At 35.1% G+C, this 27,541-nt stretch overlaps 1 protein-coding gene across 1 annotated transcript; it reads right to left on the bottom strand.

The window, feature by feature from the left end:
* Window positions 1-526: 526 nt before the first annotated feature.
* LOC107186673 (adenylate kinase isoenzyme 1-like) lies at window positions 527-24,111 on the bottom strand. Its single transcript, XM_015574600.1, has 3 exons — window positions 24,088-24,111; window positions 1,280-1,469; window positions 527-1,065 (listed from the first exon to the last, which is right to left on the bottom strand). The coding sequence occupies exons 1-3, from the start codon at window positions 24,109-24,111 to the stop codon at window positions 527-529; spliced, it is 753 nt and encodes a 250-aa protein (XP_015430086.1).
* Between the last annotated feature and the right edge of the window lie 3,430 nt (window positions 24,112-27,541).

The raw sequence follows: 27,541 nt of genomic DNA, 5'->3' as shown, positions 1-27,541 counted from the left end.
TAATGCGATTCACAGGACTATCATTATTGTTACTATGTTAGATCGTCTTAGTTAGTAAGATTCATATTCAAGCCACTATTTTTCTTCGAAGTCAATGTTCGTATGCATAAACTCAGAAATACATGTTCCCTTAAACGCGCTGTACCTAGTAATAATGTTAGAATCATTATTTAATTTTCTTTAATGAGTTCTTTACATCCAACATCACGTTAATTACAATATTTCATATATTAATAACACCTAAATTATTTATAGAAGAATGTTCATTACACACGAAAGTTCAATCTAATACATTATGCGTATCGAGTACCTCTTTTCAATTAAATTAAGTAATATTCTTTCAATTACACACATCCTATACACAAACAAACAGCTCACATATAGAAAACTAAAATATGCAAACTAAATACTACAATGTCTTCTAGTCGAATTAAAAATCCGATTTCAATACACTTACATAAAAGTTTGCCTCTTCAGTAACCATCATATAGATTATGAAAACTGTTCACAAAGTTCGAGAAAAATTTCACGTGTTCGACATTCTCCTCATTAAAACGTTATCGATAGCTTCGCACGCTTCCTCGTACACGTTAATCGGGTCCGATTCACCGTCTATAATCACCAGTACCTTCTTGTAGTATTTACGTATCGGTCGATTCCTTTTATGAAATTCCCTGATTTGTTTCCTGATGTCCTCGTAGTGGATAAGCGGGCTCTCTGTAATCGTGACCATTCTGCCCATTATTCTATCGCTGAGCACCGAATTCCTTACGTTCAGATACAAAACGAGATCGGGCGGTCGCACGTGTCTCTCGAATATTCGACACTGGTCTTTCTGCCTTGGAAAACCGCTCATGATCACACCGTTCTTGTTGGACAAATTGTTTAGCATCTTACTCGCGATCAGTTCTAACAGAACATTCGTGGGTACGAGTCGTCCTTGCGACATTAAACGCGCCAAAGTAAAAGCTCTCTCCGTTCGTTTTGATATTTCCTGCCTGATCAGATCGCTGCTTATTATATCGAGGAAATCGTACTTTTCTGCCACCTTCGTGCACAATGTTCCTGAAATAATTAACCATGAGCTACAGAACGAATGAAAGAAAGAACAATGCGTAGTATCTTGGATCGAATTTGGTTCCTTTATCTTTGTATTAAAGGATAGGATAGATTAAAGAGGCTGAATTAAAGCAGAAAGGAAACGGAAAATTAAGACAATGATGTTTGCTAGGTTATGCAATGAAATCGACAAGTGCCAAGTATTAATGGTTTGAGTTACTTTTTCCAGCGCCTGGTCCACCGAGCAAGAAGATAATTGGAACGTTACGTTCTTTGATCGGTGTAGTATCGACAGTGATGCTCGTCGCTCTTGGAATATTATTGCATTCAGGTTCGTTCGGTTGTAAACAGTTGCCCATGGAACCGATCGTTTTCGGATGTCTTTTTAATTCTGGAACCCCTATTTTCGTCTATTACCGAATACGAAATACATTTATGTACTATCCTTGTTCCCGTTACGCAACACGGAAGTTTCTGTTCGAGTAACGAATTTCCGAAACCACGTCTCGTTCATCTTGAAGTATGGTTCTAGTTGATGAAAATGTAATGAAGTATGCAACGTCTCTGGTTATTGCTCTTTAACTCTTCGAGGCACACGATTTTAAAGTAAATAAAAACCCTAGTTGCACAGAATATTTTTTAATATAAAAAAAATTATATAAAAATAAAATATTAAACTGTATGACTATGAGTAACTTCAACTTTTCGAGGTGGGTTAAAATATATCCCACCATGCATAAAAAGCTAAGCAAAAGGTGGGACAGTTTTTAACCCACCTAACCCTAAAGAGTTAAAGGCTGACATACTGACACGTACTACGCAAAGTGAAGAAAGAAAAATATTATTTTTGGGTTCACCTTTTGAACTGATGTTATATAATTTCCTACTATCTGATTGTTCATGAAATATTCTTTTCGTTTTTATGAATTTTTTAAAAATTAGATTACTTGACTGATTTCAACTGCTACATAATTAGATAGTCTACAGACATTCTCGGCGATGTTTATCAGTTCAAGAAAGATTTTGGAGTTTTGTTTCAGACGACGGTTAATTAAATTTATGTAATTACTTATACATTTGTAAAAAATGTTTCCATTTAACTAATTCTTTGGTAATATAATTCCTTCCTTATCGATACTCGTTACGTGTCCTCTTAAGCCTTCGCAATTATGTATTAAAAATATAGATATAATTATTTATAAGAAGTTATTGATTTTTCTACAGTTTGCAGTTCTATAATTGTCGATTATTTTTTTCATATGAATTTCATATGTATGTAAACTACATTTACAGCTTCCATAAAATTTTGGTACACTCAGGAACCTACTTTACTAGCTGAAAATATTCGGTCTAATCGTACCAATTGTTGGTATGATCATTTCGGGGCTGTAGAGGCACAGACGAAATATATGAATAGACCTAACATCCTATGGGACTTGGTGTCCCACGAAATTTTCGAAGATATTGAGCACTCAAAGTTAATGGACCATTTTTTATAATGCACGTATGATTGAACAGTAGTTTCATTTATCCTTCTTCATTGAAAACAATGTAATCAATAGTGTGAATGAAATTGTACCGTACAAAATGATTAATAATTAAATTTGTTTAGTTATCTTATTTATATATTAAAGTGTAGAAAAGCATGGGTTAGTGATTGCAACAAATCATGTGCTGAACGACAGAGTGGGATGCGCGCACGTGCGTGAGAAATACGTGTCAGCGAAGGCCGTTCCTATGTTACAATAAAATAGACTGCAATAAACGAGCTCCTACTATACTTACGTACGAAGTTCCTCTGTGATATTACAGAGGCCGTTAAAATCGCTTGTTTGTTAAGCTGTCGTTATTAGAGATATCTTTCTGCACGGAACCCTACAAAATGAGTGGTTCATTCTATAGACGAGATAATTGATTCTTAAAATCCTGTCAATACTTAACAATAACTTGTAATTATATTAAAAAACAGTAATGTTTATGTTGAGTGTACAAAAATATGTTATTCGATAGGTCTATACCTTATCTGTGATTCAAGTTTTCCTATAGTTTGGTGCAAAAAGTTATTGCCCGATCTTTTTTCCAGTACAGATTCCTTGGAGCTGACTGCTAGCTCTAGAAATAAATCCAATATACCTCAAATAGTCCAGTTAGTAATACGACGAGTATTGCAAGTACTTTGAAAGCAATAAAGACTAGAAGATTATTTCTCAAGTGTTCCAAGCATAGGGATATTAATAACGATCAATTGAAACCGAAAACTGAAATGTATCAAATTGATACTATTACTAAATATTGTATCTATTGGTTTAGAGTTATATAGAATCTTTCGTAAACGAAGGGGTTATAGTTGATGTTGTAAGCATTGCAAAAACTACAGAATTTCATATCCTTACAGAATTTCTGAATCTTCGAGTTTTCTGATAATCATTCATATTACGAGATCAATGTCCTCTAAAGTTTAGATACTTAAAAAGAATCCTTATCTAATTTAATATATAGGATGGTGTAAGTGATACCGTTTTAACACTCAATACGTTCGGCAGGTATGAATTGTAAAAGGATTAGAAATCAAGGTTCCACCATCATGCTTACGATAACGAAGTTTCAGATTAGGCAGAAGCTATTGTAACTTTCAAGATGCTTCTCTCAGATTCTTAAGCACACAATCGTTGAACAAGATAAATCGAAACAAGTTACTTAATTTCATTTTCAGTTTCACAGCGAAAACATGAAAAGAAATTGTAAAAGGTTGATGAAAACCTTGCCAAATCTATATTAATTCGTTAATTACGAACACACGAATGTGCACATTAAATATTAAATAGAATATTAACAAAGTATAAGTGAAATGTTCTTTTAAAAGAATCTCTAGTTGATTCTTCCTTTGTGGCCTGTGTCTAATAATTTGTACACGTCTCGCGAATCGCGCGATTTTTCGAAGTTTAGATAATACGTATTTTGAGTCGACGACGAATGTGACTATAAAATGTCAAGCGGTCGAAGCGATGTGACAAACACACGCGGCTCGTTCAAAGTAAAACTATCAAACGCCCAAGGCTGCATTCAAGGTGTCCGCTGGCTGTGTGTCTAGGGTTACATAAAAGTTACATACTTCGACAATAACGCTGGCAAATAAAACAGGCGCACGGTGGTTAACCCACAAATTTCATGCTTCACGGTCGGACGAAATAATCGTCGCGTAATAACCGTAGCGTAACCGTGAAACGAAACACGAATGTTCACCGGTGATTTGCACGGCGAAGATGGTGAGAACAATCGTGTATGGCCACGCAATAATTTGTCGTTGTGTTCGTGGAATCACGATTTCGCCGTGAGACTAAAAGAGCTTTTAGAATTTATGCGAAGTTTTACAGTAATAACTGCTGTACAATCGCTTTGGCGGAATTATGAAGCGTAAAGTACGACACAAAAATCTTAGGTGTAATAATAAGTAATCCACTATTTATTTTTAATAGATTGCTCACACAGTTTAAATTTAAAACATCTTCTTACCCTTTTTTTTCAAGATAAATAGAAACAGCATATGTTTCTGATTTCCTCGAAAACAGACTATTGAAATTGACTAAATATAATGGATTTCTTATTGGTACCCCTAATATCGTTAATTACTTATTATGAGATTTAAATTGTGTTAATGTTGAATAAATTGTTTCGAACTTTACATTGTATTAGGTGTACCAATAAATACTTTACTATTTTCTGAATAAGATAGTTGTTTAGGTTGTTTTCGGCCTTCTGTCTGATGAAAATAGCAGAAATGTTGATTTCGTCGAGTTTCATGGAAATAATAAGATAAGTCAATAGTATACAAACAAGATTCATTATTATTGTCTGGTAGATAAATCGTAACAAGGACAATAAACCGTTAAAAACCTTTCAACACATTCAAATCACTTTCTATTGCTTCACATTGCAGATAACTACAATTCCATCCTCACACATTTCGTATCATTCACATTTAAAATTACATTTATTGCTCCCCCTTCTCTAATTATTACCACATCCTTTACTCAACACCTAACAATACATAAATCTATGGCAACACGTAGAAACTATCTTTCCCTTGTCAAGAAGATATACTAACTACGGAAAACTGCAATCTAAAAACATACACTCTATGCAACGAACACGCATAAACCATCGATAAACTTCAATCTTCTCTGCCAACAACAGGCTCTAGGATTCTAATCATACCTGCGTCGTATCGCGACGAAACTCCTGTGTATCTAACCCCCTACAATTTTTCCAATTACATACCAGTATATTTCCCGTCGATATTTCCTCGTGTTTCGTCCAATAAATTACTATAAACACACTAAACCCCTGACCATACCGCGAGTGTATATCTTTTCGAGATATATACAATACGCGGCCGAGATTGCGGATTCTTGCAAAACTCCCGACGCTGAAGGGACACACAACGATATAGTGTGCTATTCTCGATGTCTCTCCGTGACATACGCAGAGGAAATCGTATATTCGATCGATCACGGAAATTGTTAACCATGGGGGCATACGCGAATTGATTTTCCTTTGGATGGATTTAGCCTATTAACGTCAATGGTGGTCGCCCGTGGCTCGCCGCCATAACTCGCGGTTCGATAAGATCGAATCCGTGCAATAAATTAGGACAATCACGGAAAATGGATACGGTCGATCGATGATGCCTGGAGAGGAAGAAAAAAAAAACCGTCGTGTGTCATTAGAATGCAGGCTTGAGATGCTGGGATGTGGAACTAGATACAAGAATTAGTTTCAGGGAGATTAGAAGGCGGCACGGTACAGAAAGATTAAAATTGAAATAAGTTAGGTGACTGGAGATAGTCGCTAGAACGTTGCCATTACTAGATTTTTCTTCGTTGCAATCATTTGAATATCGTAAACTCAAATACTTAATAAATATCTGGAGTGAGAAACTGGTCGTGAGATCGACAATTTGTCAGCGAATTCGAGATAATTCGTTGAGGAATGTTGGAAAAAATAGTGCGGATATCGATAATGAAAGTTGTGACTGTCAATGGTGGCTTGAGAAGATTAGGAATTATCGTGTATCGGTCATAAAGAGGTATATTGAATAGTGACATTCTCAAGGAAATTAGAACATAAATATGATAAAATGGATTGAGAGAAAAGTACAAGACACATGAAACGCTTGAAAGTCCTTTAATAGAGTAATTTGCTATTCAAGTAACTAGTTTTACGAATTTTTCTCTTCTAATGATATTAGTTTGATTTATAAGGAGGGTATTTTATTATTTAATCTAAGAAGTGTATGTGTCCTAGTGTATTAACCCCTCAACGCATCAATTAAAAATTCAAAAACGGTCGTTTTTCCACCAATTTTTTTATTCTCTATTTTCTTAAAATACAAAAGAACATTAACAAATCTTGCAAAAAAGAACACAAAAAAATGTTGTTTTATGCAAAAAAGGCTAAGGTAATTGCACCTACTTCGCTTAACCAAATTAATTCGGGCAACAAAAGAAACTTGAAAAGGATAAAAAAAATATTGAAAAATAAGCTTTTACTCAAAATTTACGACGGAATGGTAAATTTTAAAACACGGAATGACACAAAGAAGAATGTCACATTCAGCACACACATATCTTGTTTCTGCAGGTCTCACGAGTTAACTCGGGTGCGCGGAAAAAAATCGTTTTCTTGAACCCGACTTAACTCGGGGGAGTGCGCTAAGTGGTTAAGAAATTAGTGGTCCTACACAAGAAAATTGATGGACCCTAATGATCGTTCTATGAATAAGGGTAACGGAAAGGAACGAGAAAAATGTAAAATTGGATAGATCAGAATAATAGAATTCATCGATATGACGGGCAATTTGATCGCTATTAATACGAGAGTACAATGATCGAATATCAAAAGTTACATTGAGTGGCGGCGGAGCTATTTCATGTAGGATGTACTTAAGTTTCCATCGGGAATCGATACCTTCCGTTTCATTGCTGGAATCATGGCACGTCTAGATTGAATTTAACGATTCCAGAACAGGTTACTGGCCGCCGTGTTCAAAGGATCGAAGCGAGAAGGACACGATAGGCGGCGACGCCATGGCATTGCAATAACGTTATCAGCTTGTTCGACTGAAATTATCGCGAGATGTAATTTCTCAAAATGACCTGTAGCTGTTGTGCACAAGGTTGATCGAGTAACTCGAGCAGAATCGATCGAAGAATTTTTGTCTTTTACAGAATACTGAAGACTGAAGGCAATTGGAGATTTTTAAAAATCGAAGATTAGTTTAAATTAATTTTAATTTCGAAACATTTTTAGATTTTCCAGTGCACTTCTGCGTTGTTTTTTGCACGACTGTTTCCCAAGATCCAGATCCTCTGATGATATTAATCAATGTACCATTTACTGCCACATTTGTACCAGAGTTGGCGGAATTTATACTAAGGAGACCTTATTCTGCCATGATCAATGAGCACCGTCCTATAAATGAAGACAAATAGTTGTCACGAATGGAGGTTGAAAGTGGAAAACATAATGTAGAAGCTTGGATCCAACGATCGAGACTGCAGGATCGGTCCCCCATTGCTCGCGTGTATTTGACTTTCAATTTTTCGAATGAACAATGACCAGCTAAATATAACTGGCACTAACGTCAATCAAACTGAAATAGTTTCGTTTCGTGACAACGGAATTAAGTTTCCTTTAAAGCGAAATGAAATCCAGAAATAGCAGCCATTAATCCTTCACTTTTAAGAGTCAGTGTTACAACACGAAGTCCTGATCTCGTAATAAGATTCTTCAATAAACTATTAGGTTGTTGCTCAATGCATGTTAGTTGTGAACATCAAAATTTGAACAATTATCCTGAACAGAAAATTCAAGAAAGATCTACTTGAATCGACAAATTTTTACCAACGAGTCACTAGCTTCTAGATACCATGTTAAACAATTTTCGAGTGGACCAATTGAAGTGCACTGAAAAACGATATTTATTATGGAACACCATAATAGATACACTTTTCACATTTTGTTTTCACTGTACACTCCCTTCATTTTTAAACTATAACGCAAATCACTCTTTTATAAAACGAATAAAATTATTCGACGTATTTCATCACTTTCCTTCGCAGTTGGTACTTTGTCGTCTTCTTTTCTTGACACCAACATCCCATTATTGACGACAATCACACGTTGCATTATAAGGTAGCCGCCTAACAATCTCTAATGCAGTCGCCTACCGAGATGATGGAAGAACAATTGCCTTCCTTTTTTTTTCTTCGGCGGCGTGTCTAAGTGTATTATTACACGAACACAATGGATAGGGTACACGGCCGTTAATAAACAAACAATCGCCGGTCTTGACTAGATTACGCGTTGAAAATTACTTGACACGTACACGCGATCTCCCCTTTTTATCTGACTCGATATACCGCCCGTGATATCTGATTTTTCCAACCATTAACATTTTACAACTCGACACTGTAATTATCAGCTGTATGTACACTTTACGCGGTCTTAGGAGGTTGCTTTCACCGCGTGCTTTCGTTTTTACTGAATACGGCGTTCCAGGTACCCTTTTTCCGTAGCAACGCACTCAGACTGGCTCGAAACCGCCTTCGATAAACAATTTATGCGCCTATTGGTCTCCGATTTTCTAACTCCATTACTTTCCTTCAGCGACGTCTCGAGGATGTATAGATTGATCTATATCTGAGGTCTTGTATCATTCTCCTGTATTAGCTTTCAAATATTATGCACATCTAACTTGAAAAATAATATTTACTAATATGAATTTTAAATGTTATATTAAATATTTAAACCTGTTAGAATTATATTTTAAATTATGTTATAAAATAATATGGTATTGTTTAACAACGTCAGTTGCAATATAATTCTAACAGACTTAGTTGTTGCAACTTTATTTTTATTATATTACTGTAGAATGTGTAAATGAGGTAGTGAAATTATAAAGGAAATCGGCGATATAAATTAATAAAAAAATGCGAATAAATGTGCTGATATTTAGTTCAAACAGTATTTCTTACAAAGTATAACATTTTCAAGATAATAATAGTATCTAAATTGTTAATAGTAGTTGTTAAAGTACCGTTTTACTTTTACAGTGTTTGATGAGTGCAAATATTTTGATGGGTTTTGCTCTACAAGAGTAGGCTAATACATAAAGATTCTTTTATAATATATGTACTTCCAATAGAAACTTTTTATTCTAATAAATAAATATGTGGAATATTAGTATTTATTGAATTTTTGTATACAATTAAATTGTATTAATAAACTTGCAGTTTCCCACAAAGTGAGATTGTTATAATAGCTTGTCCAACCAGATCACGAACATTTTTTACGACGTTTGTAACCCTTTAACCCTTACATTTGTTTCAAAAGCTCAATTTCAATTTAATTTGAGCCAACAACACGCACTGAATCGCGTTAATTTTTCTGCCAACAACAATTCACTGAATTACATTGACGTCGACAAATGATATATCAACGTTTATTGTTTCCACAAAACCATGGGAATGATATCGTCCACAGAAAATCCACAAAAATTTCTGCACTGACCAAAATACCTTCTGAGATAGTAAAAACCACATCGGATGAACGAAGATTTTTAACACGAAAATTACCAGCGTTCAATCTATAATGAAATAAAATTATATAATAATATATCAATATCGATAGTATACAATACACTATAGTGTAATGTAAAATATATAATAAATTGAAGGTCGACCTGAATACCTACTCTCGAAAGCACCTTAATAATTTCAGTAAATTGTTAAAAAACAAATGTGAATTCCGTTTGGTAGTATCTATAGTTAATGAAATAAATCCTATGGATCACCCTGTAGCCCGAGAGTATATACGATTGTATAGAAACATCGAAGCCCAGATGGGTGTGTTCATTTCTCTCTCCCTTGCGTACTGCATATACATACATATATCTTCAGCCCCGATCTATTTGCCGAACCACTCCTGTCGATGTATCACCGTGCACTCGACGCTGATGCAACTCTATTAACGACGCTAAATGGCGCTCTCGGCGTAGACGTCACAAAAGTGGCACATGCCCGAGGTTCACACCGAGGTATTTGTGCTCAAGTTAAAATGCAGTTTCAACGTGAAAGCGCCATAAGGAATTTTCCCTGGGATCGATTGCACGCCTGCTTCTATAAAGATTCAGGATGTTTCGTAACCCCCTGGGCCCGGGTTACGGGTCAATCACCTTCACTTTGATAAAAAGCCTGGACCGTATAGCAGTTATCCTAATAAACCCTACTTTAACTAACTTGGCCACTTCTCGTAATAGTTTCCAAATTTTCTTCAAGAATTTAAATTTGCACGTTGTCTTTGTTAAATATTGAAACACGAAATGAGGGACACAAACGGATAAGTGAAGCGCTCAGTATTCTACAAGCTAATATTTATGTAGAAGTTTGTTCCTGTAAAATGTCTAAAAATTAATTTTTTAAAATTTTTACAATATAGTTATAATATATGATAGGTGTTACTGATATACATAGAAGAGATAAATGATTGCAAATTGGTATTGCAACTAGCAAACGTAATTATAGGGACCGAGTGCTACCTGTTTATTCTGTCAGTTCTACTCACAACAGTGCCATTGACTCGATGACACGATCCATCGGGATAATTAACGTTACGTCACGATTGTTCCGTCGAGGCGGCAACAATCGACGGATTTACATGGTGAATAATGAATGAAACAGGAAGAAACCGCGCCGTTGAACAATAAAACGTTTAAATTTTCGCTATTCACACAAGCTCGGATAAATACCTGTCCACAGCGTTAAATGCCATATCAGAATTGCATCCTGATGGTTGGCATATCAGACTTCGCTTAACATCCTGGCGCCAAATATGCAAATACTCGACAGTTCGTGTTCCCTTCGCTAATAAATTTATAATTAATCAGCGACGCGTCGCAGTCGTAAAATCGTCATCACTCGGCCAATAAACGGAATAATATCCCGCGCTCGCTACTATGTTGGACCGAAAGCGACGTGTAGTTAAAAAATCAGCTAATGAGGCAAACGTCTCGATGGTATCGTTAGAATTACTTTATAAGCATTCCACAGGAGCTTGCTCATTAACCGGGGATTACAATTTTTCAGGTTGTAAATGTAGACTACCGACGTCGGTCGCCATTAATAGAACGAGCCTGCGTTGCCATCATCTTTAAAACCGCAGCCGAGTAATAGCGAAGAACGATTAACTTCTCCGAAAGTTTTACGTAATTTTATGCTTGTTTTTATTTTTTTCTTAGAAGACCATCGGAATCTTTCTTAATCGTGGCTGCTTTTAAACGTTACCTATAAGGAACCGTAGCAGTGGTCGTTAGAATTTCAACGTTTCCGGATCGAATGCCAGGCATATGATTCTGGATCGACATTCAACCGACACTGGGTACGTATCGTCTAGTAACCGAGATTGCAGTAATTACCCGCGATTTACCTTTGCCGGTCGTATAAATAGTTTCTTTGTACCGTCGGCCAGGCGACTTTTATCTATGGAACGTTTCGGAATACATATCTTGACGCGATGCAACGGTTGCTCCAATTTTTCTACGATCCCGTCGACCGTTATTTATTAACGCGTGGAAATAAACGGGCAATTCATACGCGTTTAATAACATCACGGGCATAATTCATCGCTGAAATCTGCTACTCGAGCACTCGATCGCTTGGCCTACACGGTGTAATATTAGACGATGACCTAAACATCTAAGGTATTTTCAATGCGACATGTAGAGCAGGGCAGAACGACACGCTTTGTGAGGTGAAATTCCAAAATTTTAAAGTGTTAAGGTAAAACACACCTGCTTTTAAAAATTATCGTTCTGTATTTGCGGAATTATAAGAAATGAATTACTGCAGTCTCAAAAGTTGGCTGTTTCCAGTTATTTCAATGCCTGGATGGGCAATATTGATATCATCGTTGAGTCAGATATAACTTTCGGTTTTTTGTTTTAAATTTATATTGGCCCAAGATGGTTTTCAAATCGTATTAATTTATTACACTTTTACAATCACTATTATACAATACTTCATGTAATTATTATTTAGTACTTTTTTAATGGAAGGACGTATATGTACTTATAGCAAATTTTAATACGCAATATGCAGTGCAATATATGTATATTTCAACAAAACTAAATGATATTTCCATATTATGTTCAATATAGTAAGACATTCAGAACAGGAAATAAATTTCTATCTCATTTTTATATCTATAAATCAATTTCTAAAAGTGTGAATTTGCTTAAACACCCGTAGTCTATTTACTAATTAACTCAATATACCTACGACTATAATTCTAGAAAAATAAAATATTATCTGTTTATTAAAGTATCACTGTTATGGAACATTTAACACTCAATCTTTTTAACTCATAACGATGATTAAAATTTTATTACAATAGATTTTCTCAAATTTCTTGTGACTTTTATTACGATATAAAATTGAAGAATTGAGTTATTTTGTAAATTTAAAAATTATCAAAAATTTGTTATATTTATCTACCGAACGAAATATAATAGATACGCGTTTATCGTTGGTGGCTCTAGTGTTACTATGATATGTATTATAATTGACGTATAATAAATTATCAAAAAAACATGGAGCCTCTAATTCCTTGCATACTTCGTAAAATTTGACTGTGAACAACCAGAAGTGGTAGTAATTTTTATTTAAATCAAGAGACTAACTGCGACTCATCACGTTTCAATTGATACCATATTACGGAAACTGGAAACAGAACTTCCTCGATTCCTGAGCAATACAGTACAGAATTTAAAATGCATACGGCACGTGAATATCGCGAGAACTGGATCGTATAATCTTGGTTGGTTCATTCAGAGTCAACATTTGATGCGAGAACACGTAATACAGAAATGTTACGAGCACTAACTTAACGAAACTTATTTCGTCGATCCGAGGTGTGGAAGCGATCCAAAGGTAATGTTTGCAATTTTCATAACTAGCCTGTTTACATTTTCTCGCTTATCTTCTGCAGCGATCGTGATTAGTTTGTACACTTTATATTGTGCCAACTTGTATCCCAAGAAGGGAACATAATGTTGTGAAACAAACGTGGGTAGTTCACATTTATTATTTATTATCGGCTCATAAAATTGCTTCTACGAGAAAATCACGAAGACGAAGTGTGAAGTAATAAATTAAAACACAATTCGTTACTATAGTCAGTTAATTAATTCCTTGCTATACTCTCTATTACTTTAATATATTTTCGCGAAATTTTACCTCTTTTTTTTTGTGTATTTCTTTTAGTATATGTATTGTTTATTCATTAAATTCTGTCGCAAAAGTATGTATACATACAATTTTATGGAGATGGACAGAAGGTACTTAATCACCATAAGTGTCGAGACTAACTCTGTCAAAATGACAAATTCTGTCATTGGCGAAGTGACAACCGCTTCTTAATCAAATATGCCTTAGAGCATGACTAACTACTCAGTCTAGTATGTCCATCTTCTAGTCATTATCACCTAGACGGTAATAAGCTCAGGCTACCACACAACTATACCACAATACGCACGCCGTAAGTGGATAGTGATTATTAAACTGCGGATTTTATACATTTACCGCATACACGATTGTCTAAAACTTGCTACAGTTAAAGTTCTAATAAACTTTACCAAGGATTTTATTGTCTGTCGAGCCTCATAGAAACTTAAAAAGCCAAACTCATTTTCAACGTTCGTCGCCATTTTGGAAGAAAAAAGGGGTAGAAAGATGCTTTACATTTAAATTGTGTCATCAGTTTATTAACCCTTTAACTCCCAGTGTTGTGCCATTGTAACACTCTTTTTAAAAAGACATCGAATTCTATCGCCGATTAATACTTTAATTCGTGTTTACACTTATACGGAGTAGATCTCAACGTTTTCGGCTGAGAAATTCAAATATTCCTTCCAAAATAAATAAAAAAACAAAAAAGGTATAATATCGATATTTTCGATTTCAAAATAACAAAATACAACATACATATATCAATCTCAGAATTTTAGAATAATGATTTAAGGGGCTAGGCGTCAAAGGGTTAAAAAGGAGTAGTGGATTATTTATTGGATACACCTAATATCATTACAATCCCGATTGCCAAGGGAAAATTGGCCCAATCAGTTACGAACGTGCGTTCGCGCGCGAGCGCCACCGATCAAGAGGATGATCCAAACGCGATATATTTATACAGAACGCGCGCGCGCGTAGACCAGAGGCTGATGAACGATGATGATATAACGAGGGAGATGCACTCCGGACGTCTTGTAGGAATGCAGCAATTTAACGATATCAGCCGACCCGACGCGGCTAATTCTATCCGCGCGGCCACTCGATAATTTGCCCGGCGGAAAAATTAGATCGGCAGACCGCTGAGAAATCGCTAATTACCGGGCCGTTCTGGCCGAACGACGCCGGCGAAAACACGGTCTGGGCAACGCGACGAAATCCGGCCGGCGGTCGATTTCGCAGCTCGAATCGTATCGAATTAGAGCGAATTAGATCGACATAGATACCTGGTTACCAGTTCCCTCCACGGTGAACTGGAGCAAACATATAATAAAGGGACTTATTGAAGCGTACCTCGTAATTTTGTCTCGAATTAGGGTGTAATTAGACCAACGCTACCGGTACTGTACCGTGATTATTGATTATTTCAGATCATTCGTGGATATTGTTGCAAGCACTTTATCTTAGTACAGATAGGATCTTGCGGCGTTGGTTTTGTTTAATTAAATTTTAACGTGGTAATGTAGAGGGTGCTGTGGTAATGAAATATTCAGACTTGAGTTTAATAGGTTTTGTAACGATTCTTTGTTGATCTTATATTGGGATTTTAATCATTAGATACTCGGCGAGCGAAATGGCCGACTATAGAAGAGCGTAAAACGTTCAACAGGAACATTGTAGAGGGACTATAAATTCATTGCAGCCACTCGAAATATGGTACAAACACTCGGGATGATATATTTCGGTATAGCGGGCTTGATTAGCTAATAAGTTATCTATGAGAAAGAGAACAGTGGAGGTCTGGACCTCACGTAGAGAAGTGCTTTTAGGATATTGTATGAGATATGTTTATATTAAATTGTAAGAAATCATGTTCCAATATTTCCTGTAGAATATAGAATGTTAAATATTCAGGAAATGTTAAGGAATGTTGATTATTCCTCGTGGTTTCACATCTTTATATCGTTTCATGTATTAAACGCAGGTATAATAGAGGAAGGTGAGATTCTAATGTAAGTATATACGTGTGTTTAAGTAGTGTGAAATATTAGCATCATATTTCAGATTAATATCGCGTTACGTACATGACACTATGTCTGCGAAAAGTATCATCGGGGATCAAACATTGTTGTCACTTCGATCACTATATATTCATTAATAAGGATGAGAATACGTATGAAGATAATTGTGTATCTTTATGAAGTTATTAATTAAATAATGATTAGGTGACCAATTATATTATACAGAATTCAAAATAAAAGTTATTAAGTATTTTCTCTTACTATTTCCTATTTCAGATGTTTCAAATAATATCTTTTGTTTAATATCTCTGTACTTTAATATTGTATTTAGTATTATAATAATCAGCGTTTCAAACAGTGTCTTATAACATTTATAAACATATATGTATTTTTCAATAATTAATTAAGGTATCATAGAATTATTTTCAATATTCCATCATATCATAGTATGTATCTTCTAATGAAAATAATTAATCATAAAATAAGGTATTAGAGAATTATTTGTAATACTCTATTACATCACAGTATCTTCTGCAGTACTTTGATAGGTACAGGTCGTCACATTCCAAGGTCACGTACTAGAGAATTAAATTTTCTAATATTCTACATCCCCAAATATCTACCATGTGCCTAGTATTTTATATTCACATATTATTCTTTAAACATTATGTCATACACACATCACTCTTCTATATTTCAGAATCCTGTATTTGAATACTATCCAATTTAGTAACATGTACTGTAGTACTCAAAGTCGTCCTTTACTTTAATATTCTATTACACTGTAACATAATATATTTCGCTTCTTAACATTTCAATATTTTTATATTCTTATTAGCAATGGTAACATTAAGTCTAACGAAATTTTGAAAAATTAATCTACCAAGTTCAGTCATACAGTCAAAGGAACAGTAAGCTCATATTTCGAGAGGAAACAACAGATTTTCAAAGGGACGTTGCGCCATATATTTAAGATCGCGGAACTCCGGTTGAAGGGATGGCATCGATCCGGTCGATCGTTGAATGTAAATATTTAACGTTTATTCAGGATGCGTCTATAACTACGATTACGCGTTATATCCACGTTTCGTATCGTCGCAATCTTTTCTTACGACCGGTTGCTCGGTATGTTCTCTTTTTCCTCTCGTAGCGGGGACTAACCACGTTGCATCGTCGAATCTGGTCGCTTCTGCGTTTCGTTCGATGCTACCCGGCATTTGAACTAGCCGGTGACATTCATTTTCAATGTTATCCAGCAACATTTACATTTAAAACACTTGATAGGAGTACTAGAACTACATATTAAAATCATCGAAATATTAATTAAACTTTACTTCCTTATTAATGTTACTTTTCTATAAAAAATGGTCCATTGCCCAAAGGAATACAATATTTTTAACCCCTTCGGTCCCACTGTAGCCATATGACTACGTATTTTCAATTACGAAATTAAGTATTAGTATCATATATTTTTTTACATATGTGAATGTAGAATAGTTTCTTCTGGTTTTGTATAGATGGCATGACACAAATTTTCATATGCTTCTAGCAGCTTATCGGTATAGTAAGACATTATTGTCGTTTGTTTCTTTGTTAGTACTTAATACAATAAGAACTTCTAAAATTCTAATTTCTTTCAAATTCGTCAAGATTTCTTGATCAAAGATAAGAAAAATGGATTTTATTACATATAATAACTTAATAATGCCAATTATTACATATATTATACATACATATATCACTATGATAGAAGTAAAAAAATTGCCGAATGGCAACGAATAGAAAATAGCAGCAAACGCTTTCAAAATCTTAACGTTCCTGTGAAACATTTATATGTCATGTAATATAGACAAAAATGCACAAAGAGACATCATTTCCTAATCGTTAAAAAATTTGGGAATAAAAGTGTTAAATAATTCATACAAAGACTGCAGATGTTGCCGTTCATTCAACATTTTGTACAGGAATTTATGAAAACGGAATTTTAATAATTATTTCGGTAAAAGATTTTATCGTTCACACTGCTTCTCACAGAATCCGTATTTTAATGATTATACAGGGTGTTAAACAAGGGTGTTTATATCAAAGTCTTTTTTGTAATATTCCATTATATAAGGTGTTGATTTCCTGTCAATTAGCGAACCAATCGGTATGCGAAATAAATCCTGCCCGCGAGTGTATTTGTCGAAATATGCAAATAAGCTGATAATGCGCGGCCTGGACGTTCCCGAATTCTCTCAGCGCCGGATGACACGTCAGTACGGTATTTGGTTTCAGTGATGCACACTGTTTCAGTGGGTTCTGGATTATGGGCCTAAAATTAGTTAACCCTCCGGTTACCACCTAACCGCGGAGTTTACAAAAAAGCGATCGCGAATGGAACGGTACAAACAAGCCTGTTAGAGCCGACCGTGAACCGTCCACGTAAGCTCCTTTCGCGATAAACAACCATTATGAGGATCGCTTAATACTGTTGCTACTTTTACTCCTCGATCCTTGCGTCGAATTGTCACCGTCGTGCGGCATCCATTATCCGAGAAAAAAAATGCACGTGGAAAGGAGAAAGACTGTTCCCTCTCGTGATTTTTTATTCTTTGCCCGGAGAAAAAAGAAATACGAAAGACGCTCGTGGTTAATCGTTGAAGTACATTTTTAGAATTGAAGAATTCCCCTTTGGAAGATTGGTGAATGCAATGCATTTCACGACGTCAAATTCGAGTTAGTTATGTTTTGTAGCTTTTGGTAAGGTTCTTTTATTCTTCGATAAATCGTGGATGACATATTTGGAAGTTTCGTTGTGTCTAGGTCGAATCATAAATAACTTCTGTTTTTCTTTTCTAAACTTGTGATCATGCAAGACACTTTGTAGCTAATACCAATCTATTAAACGTTCCAAATTGTTACTAAACTTACTCATTTTTTAGAAGCATTTCCAACTGAGGAAGTTGTCAAATATGTATTTTAGATATTTATATTTCTAGATAGTGTTACAAATTGCATTTTCGGTGACTTATTTAGTTACTACAATAATTAATATCGGACGAGGGAATTCGTGAAGTAAGATCATCTCTAAATATATATTTGAAAGAACAAGAATTGAAGTAACAGATGGATTTTTATTCAATCTGTTTCACATATAACCGTGCACTAACATCCCTCAAAAAAACCGCATGATTCAACCTCTTGAAATTCCATTCTGTTTTATGCTCTGGAACATTATTGGATAGTTTCTGGTCTAGTGTTCTAATGAATCATTTCACGACGAAAAATGAAATTATTTATATATTACGTAGAGACCTGGTTCCTCAGACGTTTCCAAGCGATCGAGTTAAGTGTATCACCCCGCACGTAAATAAGGATAAACAAATCTGTACTCACTAAAACAAAATATACAGAGTTTGATTCACCGAATGAATAACAGAATTTCGATTTACTAGCATCTTTAAGTGTAGACTAAGTTCTAGTTCGATATTAGAGTACACTACCGTTCATAAATATTAGGACATGTGGTCTGTATGAAGAAAATGTGATGTTTCATGAAAATGATATATTTTGGGCTACTTTTATTACTCTGTAGTAGCATAAGCGTTGTCCGTCGAGCTTTAATATCCCCTAAGCAATATTTATTTTAAACTCTCAGCAATTTCTTAATACCTTATATATAAAATTTACTATACCTTTTATATATTATTTTTTTATATTATTTATGTATATCCCATGAATGCTCCTATACTTTGAGTGGGAGTGTACACAGCCTTTAAATAGCACGTTAAATGGTCACAAATGTGGAATGCTTTCCTGTGCTTAATTTCTGTCGATCTAAACTGAATAAAGTGCATATAACTCTGAAATCAAAAGAAGCCTTTCTATCTTTAACACTAGAACTATCAAACTCGTCGAAACGCTGGATTTCAGACTTCTTATTTTACAATTATAGGTAATTGTACAAGTGTTTATATCGGAGTTTATAAACTTTTAAATCATTATATATTTCATATTACATTATAATGTGTTATACTGTGTTATATTGTATACTATACGTATTACTGAATTACAAAATTGAATTTAGTATACATTCAAGACTGGTAGTTCTAGTGTTAAAAGATTCTTTCCTGAAGAATGTCCAGATGAATTGTTAAAGATTCACGAAATTAACTTCATACCGTCTTGCGTATAATACGATCGAAATTGTTTGACAGTAACAGAGAAACAGATTTATAGGAAGGACGATAGGAAATGGGATAGGAAACATCTCCTTGTCAGGTGACAGACGAAGGTGGAGGCTTCTAAAGGTCCACTCACAGAGCGCGCGGAACACACGGCTGTATAAAGTCGATCCTCCACCGACGGGAGCCGTCAGTTCGGCACGACACCTCTGTATAGCACGACAGAGGAACTCGTCTCTCGGTTTTCTATAACACGCGACAAGCTGCGGTCGTAGTTACATCTCCATCGTTCGAAAACAAATCAGTGCTACCACGGTGAACAAATAAAATTAATTGAATAAATCGGTCAACTAAGTACTTTACGTACAGTGGACTGTTTGTACGTAGGAAAACTGTGTGTCCGACGAATTAACACGGACACGATGTGTTAAGTGAATAGCAGTCGACAATTCTGAGAGACTCGAAATTTCATAATTGAATCAGTTCCTTTTATCGAGGAGTAATCAGGTGCAGGTGACACTATGTGATTGAGTGTTAATTGTACGAAACTTTCGAATGTTTATTGTTAAATTTTCATCTTACCACGGAGGTGTATTTTAAGTAAACAATAGAAGCAGGTACTCCATTCAATTGGTTTATCTTTAATAAATTAAAAATTTCTGATTCGTAATTGGATATGTCTCTAAGAATCTTATACAATTTCATGAAATGATAATTTTCTTTATCGAGGATTCCATTAAGTTCCACTTCGGAATTAGATTCCAGTAGAAATTCATACAATCCATAGAATAATTATCTTGCATAAAAATAAAAGAACACAAAAAGGTACCTTAATATAATCGTACATAATTTACATTTTCCTCTATACAACCAAGTATCCATTGATTTATGAACTCTACTATACTTCAGTATGCGAATAATAAAAAAAAAACTTCAGTGTCCGTTTTGACAGATCCATCAAATGACTTTACCTTGTTTTTGTTTCCAATGAGGTCGTGAGTTCGATGCATCAAGTGTTTGTAATAGATTCTATGTTTGGAGACCTGACATCTTCTTTTACTGTTAGCCCAAGTGTTTCGCCACCCATTAGTAGCAACCAATCAATGCCTACAAAGGGTGTCTGTAGGTCCCGATACTTATGTTTCGTATCTTTTTCCGCTTTTTATATAGTATGCTAAAAAATTCAGCGTGTAATTAAGATATGCAAGGAATGTGTCTGCGACGCTATGGCCATTGAAGAATCCGAGACTTCCGAAAATCATGCCAGACCGGGAACGTGATAGAGACTTCTACGACCGCCAAAGTATGATGTGAACCTCTTTACCCTGCCAGACAGCTTTAACAGCTTTTTTTATCGCCACACGTAAGAATTTTTTTTTTTTTTATCGTGATACGTATGGAACCGCTTAAAGCAGTCTGTATCGCACAAATCTAAATTTACGTTCCCTTTGATGAGTTCTACTTCTATTTTCGTGCTTGGATGCAAGCGGCCTTGATTCCGTGCCCTTCTTGACACACAAAACTGCGTTCCTGTACTGTCTACGGATATGAACTAATTTGCCAAATTTTGACTAATAAACTTTAGCAAAGAAATATATCTTTTATACTGAGTACTTGATTCTGATACATTAAAAATTAGTCCCATTAGAGTTAAAAGTCTTCTTTGAATCCTTTGAAATTTCATTTTCTTTCTATATGTTCAGGCATAACAAATATTGTGAAATTATCGTAACATTTTAATTGAGTAAAGTGTTATTTTACTTTCATCTGGTGTCATACCTACATGTACATCAGACACATATAAATTTCGTAACTACTTAGCAGATTGTGATGTAACTTGCTCAAGTTATCACAAATTACTCTGCTAATAAAGTTTGTTCAGTCGATATGATTAAACTTTTCTGAATTCCCCTGCAATTCTTCGATTCAGTACCCATTTTATAAGTAAGTAATGAAACTGAATTTCTCAGAAAAAACTGATGGTTACAATACGTTAGGTCTTTTCCAAGATAACCGTAAACAATTGAGAACTAGACAATCTGAAATGCCTTGAAAAGAAATGAATCAAATAACAATAAAAAATAGAGGTTCCCTGAAGATTCATTACAATAAATTTAAGTCTATTAAAATGGATTAATAACCATATTTTTCATAACGGTCTACCATTTTTTAAGTGCATTTACATCAGACAAATGACAACACGAATACCCGTAACTACTCCGGAGAAATTCTCCAATATTTCGTCGCCTCATAAAATATGTATCTGTCACTGAATAAATTCAAGATAAAAATAAACTTTTTGTACAATCCAGCATTGTACATAATTTTCTTTCATTACGATACCGTAAAATATATACGCTACCGCGGAAATGGAAGGGCAACGCCAGTGCACGTAATCGGAGCTGTCATCAGTAGCCGCTTGACAAGTACCTTATCCATTCCGTTCGACGGATAATCGCCTTTTCGCCGATTGGTCTTTTTGCGAACCACGTATTAATAGTTCGCGATCACGGCGCGGGTCGATAATCGTAAAAATAAACGGTATCCCACTTTATACCGGGACTTGCGTAAGTAGATCCTTCCGAACGGTTTCATTCTTTCCGCCCTGTTTTCGTTGCCATAAAGTAACCCGCGTTTTGTAAACGTTTGTCCAGAAAAAATAGACCACCCATCGTGAAGCTGACAGTTTCGCAGAGACTTCGACTAGGTTGTTTGCCCCATCGATCTGTAAATTTGAGAGTTTACTACATACCTGTTACATCATAAACGGATTGCAAATTTTACTCAGTTATAATATTCATTAGGCATATACAGTGTAGTGCAAAAGTTCCAGATAAATAGACTGTTCACATTATTTTCCGAAGCGATGTATAAAACAATATTAACTAATATATACTGGATATATGTGCATGGCAAATGAAAAAAAGCAGTACCAGAAATAAATAATAATGTACTTACACCTAATATCAGTTAAACTTCTTTCACATATCGCTTCTAGAAAATAAAGTGAAAAATTTGTCGGTTCTGAAACTTTTGCAGGACACTGTACGAAAATATCGTTTTCTTGCATTCTTATGCATTGCACGAAGGAGAAATTAATACCATTAAACTGAAGACTATGCAGAAAATAAAACGAAATTGATCATGAATAAAGTTCGATTAAGTAGTTCTTGTATTTATAACTTAATAAAACTATTGATAGAGGAAATAAATTTACGGTTCGTTCTCTTGTTTGTAAATTGACATATGAAAATTTGAATTTGCATAAACATTGGCTGTAAAATAGCAAGAAGCGGACCGTAGGAATTTAATTATAAGTGGATTTGGAAAGTAGTAGCTGAGGCGACGAAAAACATGTCAAAAGAATTTCCTGTGTTTATATAATACTTTGTCACCACCTCGGGACAATGATTAATTAATACACCGGACCCAGAATTTGAAATATTACGTTGCTAATATATTCTGTAATATCTCGCGTTCGAGGGGCACGGGAATAGCGACCCGAACACACATCGCATAATTCATACACGCGTATATACGACTACTTATCACACTCTTACTGTGCACTTAACGTGTAATATTCATACGACGATAACCAGTAATTAATATGCACGCACGCCGGCCGCTTAAGCTAATAAATAATCGGAGAATAATTTAATTACGCCCGGATCGTTGGATAACTGGCCGCAAAATCCGACAAAGCGTGTTTTCTGGATCGCTGAATATTCCGCTCAAGGATTACTACAGGGTGTTTCAGACTTGCGAGTAAAAACTTCTCTTCCGTAGCTTCGAGAATAATAGAAAGACAATGACCTAATAAAAATATAAACTGTATATTGTAAACTAATATCTGTGTATACTACAGTAAACATTGTCGATCAAATTTTTGGAATCTTTTCGTAAATGAAAACAAAATAAGAAGGTAATCTTTAAATAAACAAATTTACAGAAGTGTAAGTGAATGACGATATATTAAAATTTATAAAATCAAGAAACATTACAATAATCAATTTAATTCGAGTTGAGAACATTATCTCAAAGAAATAACGTTCTAATATTCTCAGAAGAGATTTATCTCAAAAAACAAGAACCGTGATCTTTTCAGTTCACTCATACAGATTATTTTCTTTGTCGTATTGCTTATAACTAGCCTGCGGGTTTTATGCATTTATAGACTACAGAGCTCTGTAAAATATAATAAAACACAAAAACTTTCATCGGATCCATCGAGTTTTCTATTTTATTCTGAACCCAATGAGATACTTAAAAGGGAAAATAAATGTCTACAATTGTTCTTATCTTTATAAATTACTTAAGAAACTTTTATTTCGCATGAAAGTCCGCAGTCTACTTATAACAAACATAGTTTCTACTACAGGCAATGAACAATTTAAAACACGCTGTATTACAAATTTCACTCGTACAGAAACAAGCTCTTCAATACCTTTTACACCTTACTTTGTTTCCTTCCAATGTTAACATGGAGTTGCATGATAATTTAATGTCGCCAACTGATGACGTTTAATTAAGCCCGCAATGGTTCCGTTTTCTCATTACCATCTCCGTCCATAAAGACGCCATTGCTCTCGTACACGAGCACGTGATCGCGTTCCGGGTGAGTTCAATTCCAGAAAATGCGCGGGAAACCGATCGTTCACTCGAACCTGTGACCCCGCACGATTTATCCAATTCCAACTGTTCTGCAAGACACGGTGCAAAAAATAGCATAGTATATAGCGAATAAACAATAGATTGAACCAGAGATAATGTAACATTCGTAATTGAGATCGATCTAGTGGAACCAACGACGTGGCGCCACCGAAGAAAATCGTCGGCTACGATTTCCAGCCGGACCTTTCCAGACCGCGCGTTATTCAGAATTAAAAGCGATCGTGGAATGTGTCGGCGGTGAGGAAGAAATAGAGGGGGAAAAAAACCTTTTTCGGCGAATAATTCTACGTAGGAGCGATTACGTTCGACAGGTCGACGCACGACCAATATCGATTCCCGTCTAACGCTCACTAATAACTGGAGCATGAAAAAGCATTATGTGCGTGTATACATGTACACACACGAGCCGAAGGCTTCTCTAATATCTAATTTCCTTCGTGTCGCTTTACGAGCCGTTTCTCGCGATGTTGACTGTGTCGATCGGCCGTTGATCCGAAGATCCGACATTTTTCGATATTAACCCTATGGAGGTGGAGGGCCTAAATGCTCCGTAGGAGTAATTAACAATGGACAATAATTGAAAATTATTTAGGGTTATTCCAAGTGAAGTGATCCAATGTCGTTGCTTGGCCATTTTTGAAAAATATAATTTTTTCTATATGTTTACCCTCATATGTTGACACTTCTAAACAAGCGTCAGTTTATGCTAATGATTTCACTTTAATAATAATTTAACTTCACAAATCTCTTTCAGATAATCTAATGCTAAGCAAATTTGGACAGTAATCGAAAGAATTCTGTGGATACTCGCTCCTCCGAACGAACTTTTTCGGGCACCACTTCTGGTCATTGTATCTCAGTTTTCAGTTGAATTTCCACTTCGATATTCTATGTTTTCCAAAAATATACTCGACCACTTCGTTTTTATTTTTGGTCACTGAAATATCGTTTCCATCCACAATTTCATTTTCAAACTCATTTTCTTCTCACTAACAATGAATAGAGTTTTGTTGCCTTAGGTTTAAAAACGTTAGATTTATTAAGTATAGCTCGAGTGCATGTTTAAAATTTATGATTATAATTCCAGAATATTTATTTCTACCAAAAGTAACCTTATTGTTATTGGTATTTTAACTTTTGTCAAATTGAATTATACACATTTGTACGTGCTATAAATGCATAAGTCCTACAATCTAATTACAAAGGGACTCGATTTACCAAAGTTTATGTAATGTCTGATATTCTCCTTTTGCTTGTTGTAAAAGAATTGGACTTTGAAGAGCGTGAAGTGAAATTTTTGATAATTCGATGAAAGGCGTGAAGCGTAATGCACTGATAGCGAAGGCTGCAGAGCTCCGTTCGGAAAAACGGGGACAAGATTTAAAAATAGTGGGCGATCCGACGACGCCTGCCTTGAGGGGCATTAAAAATATTATCCAAACCCCTGAATATATTGTCGCGTCGGAGTGCATTCATCCTACGTGACACTGAAACAGTAGATTTTTAAAGCAGTCCTAAAAATACCTGTCGATTTCGTAAGAATCTGTTCCTCGACTTCGTTTGTCATTTCATCGGCGTGATAAACGGTACAATATTTCTTTACGCCATTAATACAAGTTTAAATTACACACATTCTTTTTATTACATAAAAAATGTAGATTTTCTGCAGGCCTTCATGATAAATTTAACTTTACTAATCTAATAATTATTTCTAAGTGAATAATCTTAATTAAGTTTACCTATCAGTATGAACGACATTAAATTTAATGAACTAACAGAAGTTCTTTTTCTTACTGTTCATTGTTATTAAAATTCAAGGTTATTATTAAACGTAGTTATTGTTATTATTCTTGCTATGTAATCATTATACATTAAGTTTTTGCCAGTGACAGAAATTATCTACAAATTCCGTTTACAATTCGACGCGATAATTTCTGTTTAGAATTGAATTACACGAAACTTAACGATAACGGATGTACATATGTATATACATACAATGGCGATCATGGGAACGGTGTAGTCGGTACTAAATAACGAGGATGGAATTCAAATTACGGTATACACGTATTCCCTCGTTATTTCATTTTCACAGACTATCATCAATCACTCAGTAACTTTTCACCCGATAAGTATTACAGGAAACAATATGTCACAAGTTACCCCGGGAACAACATTTTCTTTCTCGACCGGGGATTGGCTAATCACCCTCGTGAAACTAGCGCGCGCGCGCGGCCCGTACTTATTTCGTTCAAAATAACCTGTAATTTACGCTAAACGTATCTATCATTCTTGTCGACACCCTGTTTCATTAACCAATTTCAAAGAAAGAAACCTGCCGTGCCCGTTCATCGAGGAAAGCGTGCTTCATGGACCGCGTATATGAACGAGAAACAACGAAAGATCGGGAAAAATCGTTGATTTATTGGACAGTTTGATTAATTACAATAGTCAGTGAATATTCAGACTTAGACAGCGAGAACAGAAAAAATCATAAAAAAGTTTTCTCGCAAACGTCTTATTTACACGTTTCTTATATTATTAAGTTGTCCGAGAAAATAACTAAATCACTTTATTTCTTATTAATTTGTTTCGTGTATCAAAGAATTAAAATTGCTTGCACAACAACATTTGCTGAGAACACATTACCAAAAAATTGAATTTTGTAAAAATAATTTTTATTCAGAATTGTTATGATCATGCGTAAAAAGTATGATACTGATGAAAATTGGTTTGTTTCGTAAGTTTTGTACGTACGAACTTAAATTGTCGTCACATCGGAAAAATAGAAGATTACTTGCCGCTACACCTTGTAATTGTTCAAACTTTGCCTTGCTTCGCCGTTTCCCCAGCTTCTTTTTATCTCGAGTTCACCTCACCGCCACCACGTCCGTGTAAATAATTTTCTCACCTTCTCTATCCTTCTGTCCGGGTCTAGTACGATCGTTGATCACAATTTAGATATCACCTGGAAAATTCCTCCGTGTCTTTGATATCCTGTACAAGCTAACGTAAAGCACAATAAATAATACCGCGGACACCATGTGAAAAATTAAAAAGAAAATTCTTGTCTCGAAACAGAAATCTTTCGTCATAATAGTGACCTTTAGAAATATTAAAGACTGTATTCTTGAAAACAATCTTATAAATACAACCACTAAATCAACGATTAACCTTTTGTAGAAGTGGAGAATGACATTTATATTAAGATTTAGAATGAGATCGATAAAAAAATGTTACAGTCATGAATGAAGAACAAAAACACAGAAAGAAATATTTGTTAAATAATCTCTTGAAATTTTAACTCTTCGACTACTAATTCTGTTCAAAGATAAACGTTGGA

This window comes from Dufourea novaeangliae, unplaced genomic scaffold, assembly GCF_001272555.1.
Source record: "Dufourea novaeangliae isolate 0120121106 unplaced genomic scaffold, ASM127255v1 scaffold84, whole genome shotgun sequence".
In the NCBI taxonomy this organism is placed as follows: Eukaryota; Metazoa; Arthropoda; class Insecta; order Hymenoptera; family Halictidae; genus Dufourea; species Dufourea novaeangliae.
This window is presented reverse-complemented; position numbering and strand designations above follow the sequence as displayed.

What these genes read in the sequence shown, in the direction of transcription:
- LOC107186673 (XM_015574600.1), bottom strand. Translation starts at nt 24,111, where the DNA reads ATGGCGTCTTTATGGACGGAGATG. An exon ending in CGTCTTTATGGACGGAGATG is followed by an intron (nt 1,470 to 24,087) that starts GTAATGAGAAAA and finishes ATTCGGTAATAG; the next exon opens with ACGAAAATAGGGGTTCCAGA. An exon ending in TGGACCAGGCGCTGGAAAAA is followed by an intron (nt 1,066 to 1,279) that starts GTAACTCAAACC and finishes TAATTATTTCAG; the next exon opens with GAACATTGTGCACGAAGGTG.